A 9104-nucleotide genomic window follows, 5' to 3' on the forward strand; every position below is an offset into this window, starting at 1 on the left:
GTAGGCTACCTGTGCCACATTCTGCCTCCAATACACTGTATAACATTTACCAAGCTTTACACCAGGGGTTTTCAAAGTGTGGGGAGGTGAGCCTCCCTTCAGAGGAGATCGTGAAAACAGCACCCCCCTATCTAAATAAATAGATACAAATAAAATGAAATAAAAAATACAACCAGTGTTCTCCCACTTTCTCACATTTAAACTGTGGGCTAGTCTTAAAATTATTTACCAATGACAAAATGAAAACAGACAATAGTTTTACTAAAATAGCCTCAGTTCAACAAAATCATACATTGTGTTGCAGCAGTTGTCTAAACTAAGAATCAGCTGCTGAGCAGTAGAGAAGGCAGGTCTGTTTGTCCAAACAAGCTCGGCTTCCTATGTTTGGTCACTTATTGAAGAAGCAAACCATCATCTTACCAGTCAGTCATAATGTAGAACACTCTGCAAAAATCCACACAATTTACTGGTCAACAGAAAAGATGGCACCCATCTCTTCTCCCTCTCCCACGAGCTGCCAAGCAACCAGCGCACAGATGATATTAAATAATCTGTCCTCTACTGCTATATACCAGTGACACACCCATAAACACACACACACACACACACACCAACATTAGTGGCTCTGTGATTCCTGCAGCTGCTGCAAGACCATGGCATCTCGGCCTCTCTTTATCCCCGCCACAACCTGCACCCATACTACCAACCTGCATCCTACAGCCGCCTGTGGGCTGATGGGTCATAATGGCAAAGAGAGACAAGCAGTCGGCATCCTCCGAAAGTCTGACGGGGGCTGATCCACCAGGTACTCTCTCATTCACTGTAGTGACTTGACATCAGGCCATGTGATCGCCACAGCATTGGCATCCTGAAAATAAAAACCACAAAATATAGAGCCATACTTGAGTTTTTGCCCTTATACAATACTGTTTTTTTTTTATGAATTTGTGTACAGCAGATAAATTCATTGTGTGTGGGTGACATCTTCATCTCAGGACAATCACCTGATCACTGATCACCAGTCTGTTTGACTCACTCATTACTTATTTTACATAAAAAGAAAGCTCGTAGAGAAAAACCTTTTATACTGTATTTTGTGAATGTAATTTTACAGTGTTCCCTGTCACTGGTTTTAAAAATCCAGACACTCGTCTTTCTTTCTTTTTTTTTTTTAAACGTTTCCAAAGTGAAACATCACTTCTGTTTAGAGAAGAAAGTTGTCATTTGGGAAGGTTAAACTAGACTATGTGCAGTAAATTATTATTTAAACCCACAAACCAAACTAACGTCACACTGAAATCTTTCAGATGCATTAAAATACACTCTGGTCTTCGTGCTTAGGGGCTGCTACATTAAGAAAAGCATGTCGTGTATAAGATCCATGTGAATAAAACTTGAGAAACACACTGAGAAGCAATGCAATGACACCAGCTCCAAACTGGGCCAGATGTTACACTGACTGAACTGAATGATGTTGATAATGTTACCCTGCAGTTCCTCACCTGCGTCTGACTTCATGGACCTCAGCGAAACTAAACCGGGTTTGCAATGCTGCATCAAAGACAGGGAATGGGAATTTTAGAAGCAATATGTGCATTTACTGTTCATGTACAAATCTGCTTTATTTCATGTCATCAGGAAGTTTGAAACTTCTGGGATATAAAAGAAATCAAAATAGTTTGGGGCATTTTAAAGTGGATTCTCTAAGATTGTCAGGGGAGTCTTTATTTAGAGACAAGTTGGATAGAGTGGTCATTATTATTTAACAGGTTTACATGAGTAGGTCAGTAGTAGAAAGACACTAATTTAGGACATGTATGAGTTAGAAAACAATGACAAAATAGGCAGTGGTTCAAGCACAATTTCGCAACTGAAAACAAAGAAGTATTATTTTAGCACAGTGCAACTGCAATCCCTTTTCTTAAGTCTTTACTTTGCATTCAGAGTTTACTCTGTGCTGTTTTTGAGCACAAACTAGGCTTCTTAGTATGAATGCCACCCGTGCTATTACTGTCTGCTGATCTGCTTTACAAAGTGACTGCAGCTCCTCGGGCCCCCCCCCCCCACCTTCTTCCTGGGGGAGGCTGTGGTTCAGGAGGTAGGGCGGGTCATTTCCTAACCAGAGGATTAGGAAATACTTGAAATAACTGAACCCCCAGTTGCTCCCGGTGATGTCACCGATGTGTGAGTGTTTGGGAGTGCGAATGGGTGAATGGCCAAGTAGTGTAAAAGCGCTTTGGGTGTGCTGTAAAGCCTTGAAAAGCGCTATACAAGTATAAGACCACTTACCATTTACCTAAACCGCTAATGTGGCACAGGTAGGTCCAGAGGAGGTTGATGTGATGTGTGACACTGAACATCACTATAGACTAGTGGCACTGCCACCACAAAAATACAAGATAATTGATGAAAATAAGTGATAAAGATAAAGACAAATGGGATTCAGCTTCAAGCCACATGTGGCCTGAATCACCTGGAGAAATGAAGATTCTGTTAAATTCACACTAGCTGGCAGAGATAAAGTGTGAAAGAGAGGGATGTGCAGAGGAGACATGACCTGTTAACTCTGGGAATCTCTATATGTGTGTGGGACTCTACACATTTACATTACCACATATTCTAAGAGCGCTGCACAAAATTTATTTTCCCTGACTTTAGACTCTCAGGAAGCACTACTCCAACGTAGTATTAAAATCCAGCCTTCTACAGTGGCAAAGACACAGGTCTTGATCAACCACAAAAGGAACAGAAGCCTTAAGATCTAAAACTAAAGCATGTTTTATAAAACCCGTCCTACAATAGTACATAGTAGTCACAAACTCTTGGGATTCTTGCCTTACAGGCCCAACGCTGGGAAGCAAGTATATGTGTATATCTCGCGAGAAGAGTTGCAGTGGCGCGAATACACTAGGAGTTGAGTAAACACGCGCGGCTCTGTACAAACTTGAGTTGAAGATTAAACGCACAATTGTTGTTTTTGTTAAGGTCGGTGTTGTAACTTTGTGCTCCGTAAAGGGAAACTATGTCGGGTGGTTTGTCTGATGATGGTAGCGACATTAACCAGGATGACAGTCAGGAGGATGTTATGACCCCGGCAGAGCTGATCGCCAAACTGGAAGAAGTGAGCTGATGTTAACCAAATTGTCCCCATTCGACATGTAGCGCACCAGTATCTTCACAGTTGTATTCCTCTGTGTACCTCGCAGGCTTGGCTGAACGAGAAGTTCTCACCAGAGCTGCTAGAGAACAAATCGGAGGTGGTGGAGTGTGTGATGGAGCAGCTGACTCACATGGTAAATGTATTGGGGAATACCTCCTGCTGTGTGGGTTCTGCATGTTCAGACAGACTCAAGAGTCTGCCTACTTTTCTAAATGTCACAAACAAGAGAGTAAAGGAAGTACAGTGTAGGGCTGCAGCCAACGATTGTTTTCATGGTTAATTAAACTGCAACGCTGGAAAAAGTATTCAGGTCATTCACCGTTCGGTCCAGTGAAAGTACTAATGTCGCTTTGTTAAAAAAAAACAAAGACCTGCCACTGAACTTGGATTAAAGTGGCATACCATATGTAGAGGGCATCATTCAGTAATGGCAAGGTGTACTTAAAATATCAAAAGTAAAAGTAGTCAAGGCAGTTTTACTCTATGGTGCTGTGCAATACCCTTTTATATTCTGTTCTGTATGGTCTAAAGTACAGTAAGTGAAAAGTACAAGAAATGTAGTGAATTGGAAACATGAAGTGGGATGAGGTTGATATATTCAAGTAATGTTACTCAAAATGTAACCATGATGAGTATCAAATATTTGTAGATGTGTGACTTAGATTACATTGGTGCTGTTGGAGTCCAAGTACTAGATCCGGATTCATTCAAGCATTAAACACATTTAATCAACGTACAATGAATGAATTCTAGTAAAACAGTCATATTCTAACATATAGCAAAACATTTGTTTTTCTGGTTTATTCTAAGATATACTGAACAAAAGAAATGTTGCTTTCTGACAGCGTTGTTGTGACCTTTATGCTGACAGGAAGCTAACCTGCAGCGGGTGAAGAAGGGTGATGCCAAGGCCAGCGTCCATCACATGGAAATAGACAGAATCCGCTTTGTTCTCAGCAGCTACCTGCGCTCCCGTCTGCAGAAGGTCAGTCAAGTCAATAGTAGAGCCTCCAAAGTAACGCTCTCCTCTCACCAAGTGCCCGTTGAACAAAATTACCAGATGTTTGTGCTACATGTGTCTAGATTGAAAAGTTTTTCCCGCATGTCCTGGAGAAAGAAAAGTCTCGGGGTGAGGGAGATCCCTCTCTGCTTTCACCTGAGGAGTTTACCTTTGCCAAAGAGTGAGTATAGTTTAATAAAGCTGGGATTGTTTGTCTAAACCTCAGCTGTTTTCATGACACTTGGGATTAAAATTATGTTCATTTGAGTGCACAGGTACTACGCCAACACAGAAACCTACCTGAAGGCTGTAGCTCTGAAACGCATGCCCCCCAACCTGCAGACAGTGGATATGCTCCAAGCAGGTAACATCTCCTCTAGTTTTACCTCGCAGCTTCTCCTCCTACTGCATTTGTTTGATCTTGGATGACCCATGACTGAAATACTGCCATTAGCATGCACTGGCAGAGGGTGACATTTTCTCTGACCATCACAGTAAATCCCACATATTCTAATGTAATCTCAGTGCCTGAGCCCTGCTTGGACTCCTTTGTGTTTCTGCGGGTGAAGGAGAGACAGGAAAACATCTTGGTCGAACCTGATACAGATGATCAGAGGTACTTGGTTCATCTACATTTTACTTGTCAGTTTTTTAAACCCAATAGGTGGCAGTGTTACCTCACATTCAGTACTGCTCTGGTTTTCTGCATAGATATTAAAACAACTGTTCTGATCTCTGCCATGTCTCTTCTATCAGAGAGTACGTTGTGGATCTTGAAGAGGGATCCCAGCACCTAATGCGGTATCGAACTATAGCACCGCTTGTTTCAAGTGGAGCTGTACAGTTAATTTGAATGTGGAAGTAAGTAACAACAAGTTTGACTATCATCTTCCTCATTAACTCAGTACTACCCTCACACCCTTTTACACAGACATCTGCTAATTCATTTCTGCAGATCTTACATAAGCAGCTGCTTTGCAGAGACTATGTTTAGCTATCTTGTATTTTTGTTTTGTTCATTGTCTCTTGGCAACAAATTATCAAAGAAAAATGTCTCTTCTTCCAACGACAGTATATTGACAATATGTTGAGCTTGTTCATCTCACCTGACTACAGTTTACAATGAAGTACAACTAACATGTAGTAATGTTTACGTTATAGGTCATGTGGGTGTGGATATTCATTGCATTGTGGTAGTAAGGAACGTCCAGTTTGATCTGCAGAGATCATGTCAGGAAACAAGTCCTTTACTGCTGTCGTCAGGATTAAGGACCAACCTCTGGAGACATTTATGGCACAAGTGTAATTCTGTGGAAAATATGAACATTGACTGGAAGTTCACTTCTAGTGAGAAGTGATGGTTGTGATTGAACCCTGTATTGCAGTGCTCCGGTGTTAGTTTTCAGTATTTTAAATCATGTCGCAACAGTTTAGTTACGTCATTATAATGTGTTCTGGTGTGTTGGGGCCCATGAGGCTGGTGAAGACTGTCTAATGTGTTAATTCGTCACTGTATCCAAATGATTTGCATCACTGGACTTTTTTCTGCTGCTCAACACCAGGATGCATCAAATGACGTGAAGGTGAAACTTCATCAGATCACTTGGTAGCACGGAGTTTACCAGCCCAAGGCGCATGTTAGTGTGCATGTGTGTGTGCGCACATTTAAAAGAAAGTTATTTTAGGCAGTGCCAGTCTCGCCTAAATGCATTACTGTCATTATAAATAATAGAAATCGTGTTAACATTCTTTCTGTGCATTTTCTCACCTTGACTACCAAATTCATAGTTGTTTTATATGCTTTTTACAGTTTCACTCTAAGGGGATGTGTTGAACATTGTCTTCTCGAAGATTTAAGTGTTGTAATTGTTATGTAGGTGTTTCTGAGGGAGCGATCGATGTATATTGTTTGCCCTTACAAATCCCACAATAATTGGAAGTAATGAGGCACTGAAAGACGGGGCTTTGCTACACCAAAGTACATGTCAACAGAGTGTAATCCTCTTGTACTGCACTGCTGATCCAGCTAATATAATGATTTACTGATAATGATGTAATTTCATTATTTATGACTGGCTGACATTATTGTTAGACCTAAATCACCATTCTTTTTGTCTTGTCATACATTAGAAGGATTAGTAAGCCCTTTATTGTTAAGTCATCAAAGCGTCCTTAATTTTGGTGTCCACATACATCTACATCTAGGACTTCTACAAGTGGTGTGTGTTTCATTTTACTCCATTAATACAGAGTGGATTTGATTCCCCATTTAGGTGACTGTCATGCTGAGCGGTTTGTAACATAGCCCTTCCTCACGCTGACGGGTTATGGGACAGCAATCCCTTCAGGATACGACCCAGCTAGCAGAGGTCTTGGATATAAGTCCTGGACTCAGTGGGCTCTGCGTCTGTTGTAATGTCTGAGAAGCCCTCGATGACAGCGATAGTTTCCAGAATGCGGAGTCAAAATACTTGTACGTAGAGTAGACCATAGCCATTTCTGCTGTAACAATACAGAGCTTTGCTTTTACATGAATCATCACAGCTAAACACAATGGTGTAATATGTTTTTGGCTTGAGAGTAAAATAAGGAATCACACCACATACATATAAAATATGGACAGTTACTGTAATGTATCTAAAATCTCTGGTATATGCAGATCTATAAACAGCAGAACACAGAAGTACAATACTGGGCTGATTGGTCAGCAGAGTGAAGAGGGTGGAGTATACAACATGACTATAAATAGGCTGTGCCAGGTTGTTGGGTTGTTGTGAGGGCAAAGAGATGACTGAGACCGCACAGTACATTGTGCTGCTCATGAGAGCTTGCAAGTAAAATTTATAGATTATTGAGATTTGAGAACAAAACAGAGGATAAACTTCCCACTAGTCATCACAAGAGATGTCCAGTACAAAGTAAGTGTTTATGATTGTGTGGTGATTCTACTGTTGTGCGGTGAATTTTCTTGCATCACTTCTTAAGTTATTGTTAAAAAAGGAGGGTGAATTGTAATTATGTCACTATCATACCTTAATCTTGTGATGCATTCCGTAATGCACCTCACAACCCAGCAGCAGCAGCAGCACAGTTGTAGTATATACCAAAGTTTAATCACACTTAGAAGGCAGAGGTCTTATTGAAATCACTGTATTTTTTGCAAGTGTCCTGCCGTTGGTTGGAGGTTGGTCCCTGTCAGCCGGGCTCGTGGAGATTGCTGTCAGGCTGTGCTTGAACCAACGTAAACAACTGTGTCCTCACGTGTGGGTTCCCATCCTGAAACCCCAGCGCCCTTGCATCCGTCCTCCAGTTTCAGATCAGCTTCCCTCTGACATCTTGAACCAAGGCTATGTGACCCACCCTCTCTCAGGTTTCTTGGATGATGACGTTTTGATCCCAAACAAGAATAAACATGTCGTTTTTGCTGACTCAAAAGGGCTGTCTCTTACAGCCGTGCGAGAATTTTCTGATGAAGAGGACCAGTGTGACCTCGACTTACTGCCATGGCTCCAGGGTTTGGGGAGCATGACAGGGGACGGCTACAGCTGCACCGTCAGCACCTGCTGCCCAGGAACACAGCTCAAACTGGGCTTCCCACAGCCCTCTGCTGATTTCCAAGCCTTTCGTGCCAAGCTGGCAGAGAGCATGATTATCCTGGAGAAGTGCAGTGTTACTGAACAGGCCCTTCAAGGTACGGTCCGAGTCAGGAGCATCAGTTTCCAGAAAGATGTGCGTGTGCGCATCACCTATGACTCATGGCAGAGCTACAGAGACGTGCCCTGTGTGTACCTGCAGAAACGTTTCGGAGGACCTCAGACTGACATCTTTGAATTTGACGTTGCTATTCCTAAAGTGATAGATGCCAAACGGAAGATAGAATTCTGTTTAAGTTATTTACCAGGAGGACATAGCGAGCCTTTTTGGGACAATAACAATGGACAGAATTACAGCATTGTAGTGTGTGTGAACTCACATCTCTGCTGTGGAAAGAATCCAAGTGAAAGGGCATGACTTGATGTGACTAGATGTGATCCCTGCTTTTTTACACACAGTCCTGGGTAAAGATGAAAGAATGTGTGACTGTTGAACTACTTTTGGAAAAAAAGAAGAATGTTGTAATAAGCTGTATCTATAGAGCACCTGGAGCCAGCATAGAAAAATTTAATGACTGGCTGGAAGAAAATTACTCGTCAATAAGTCATAAATTAATGTTCATATGTGGTGACTTTAATATAGATTTGTTGAATCCTAACAAGCACACAGCAACTGAGGAGTTTATTAACACATTATATAGATGTAGTTTATACCCAAAAATTACAAAACCGAGTAGAGTAACAACCCAGCATGCAACACTAATAGATAATATATTTACTAATGATATTGACAGCAAAATGTCTAGTGGATTACTTATAAATGATATTTGTGGTTTATGAGGGCCAGTATAGAAAAGAGAGGCCAAAAACAAATCTTTTCTATAGGAGGGTGACGAATGAACATGCTGTAAGGAGGCTAAAAGAGGATTTTATGGGGCAAAACTGGGAATCAGTTTACAGAGAGGATGACTTAGATAAAGCATATGAGCAATTTTTAAATATATTTAAGAAAGTATATGACAGGAACTGTCCTCGTAAGCAGTATAAAAACAAAAGGAATTACAGTGGGAAACCGTGGATGAGTAAGGGATTACAGAATGCATGTAAAAAGAAGAATGCGTTATATAAGGAATTCAAAAAAGACAGATCAAAGAAGTTGGAAGAAAAATATAAGTCATATAAGAACAAATTAATTGCGTTATTGAGGAGATGTAAGAAACAATATTACTCTAAAGTATTAGAGGATAATAAAAATAATATGAGAGGTACTTGAAATATATTAAATAAATTGATTAGAAACAGTTCCAGCAAGAGTAACTACCCTCAATATTTTATGGATAATGATACACCG

General features: G+C 40.9%; 1 protein-coding gene across 3 annotated transcripts; it reads left to right on the forward strand.

Moving 5' to 3' along the window:
• The first annotated feature begins 2902 nt into the window (after positions 1-2902).
• On the forward strand, positions 2903-8298 carry LOC109954758 (DNA replication complex GINS protein SLD5). Of its 3 annotated transcripts, none has more exons than XM_020590296.1 (8): positions 2903-3121; positions 3207-3293; positions 4032-4145; positions 4244-4341; positions 4436-4524; positions 4686-4776; positions 4917-5021; positions 7325-8298. In XM_020590296.1, exons 1-7 carry the CDS (start codon positions 3023-3025, stop codon positions 5011-5013), a joined length of 675 nt encoding a protein of 224 aa, XP_020445952.1. In that variant the 5' UTR covers positions 2903-3022; the 3' UTR covers positions 5014-5021; positions 7325-8298. The 3 variants fall into 3 exon arrangements, with proteins under 3 accessions (XP_020445952.1, XP_020445951.1, XP_020445950.1); XM_020590295.1 differs by lacking the exon at positions 7325-8298 and adding an exon at positions 5322-6209; XM_020590294.1 differs by lacking the exons at positions 2903-3121; positions 3207-3293; positions 4032-4145; ... (2 more) ...; positions 4686-4776; positions 4917-5021 and adding an exon at positions 5328-7078.
• Positions 8299-9104: the final 806 nt, after the last annotated feature.

The sequence above is a fragment of the Monopterus albus genome, unplaced genomic scaffold (assembly GCF_001952655.1).
Source record: "Monopterus albus unplaced genomic scaffold, M_albus_1.0 scaffold12.1, whole genome shotgun sequence".
Taxonomy (NCBI): domain Eukaryota; kingdom Metazoa; phylum Chordata; class Actinopteri; order Synbranchiformes; family Synbranchidae; genus Monopterus; species Monopterus albus.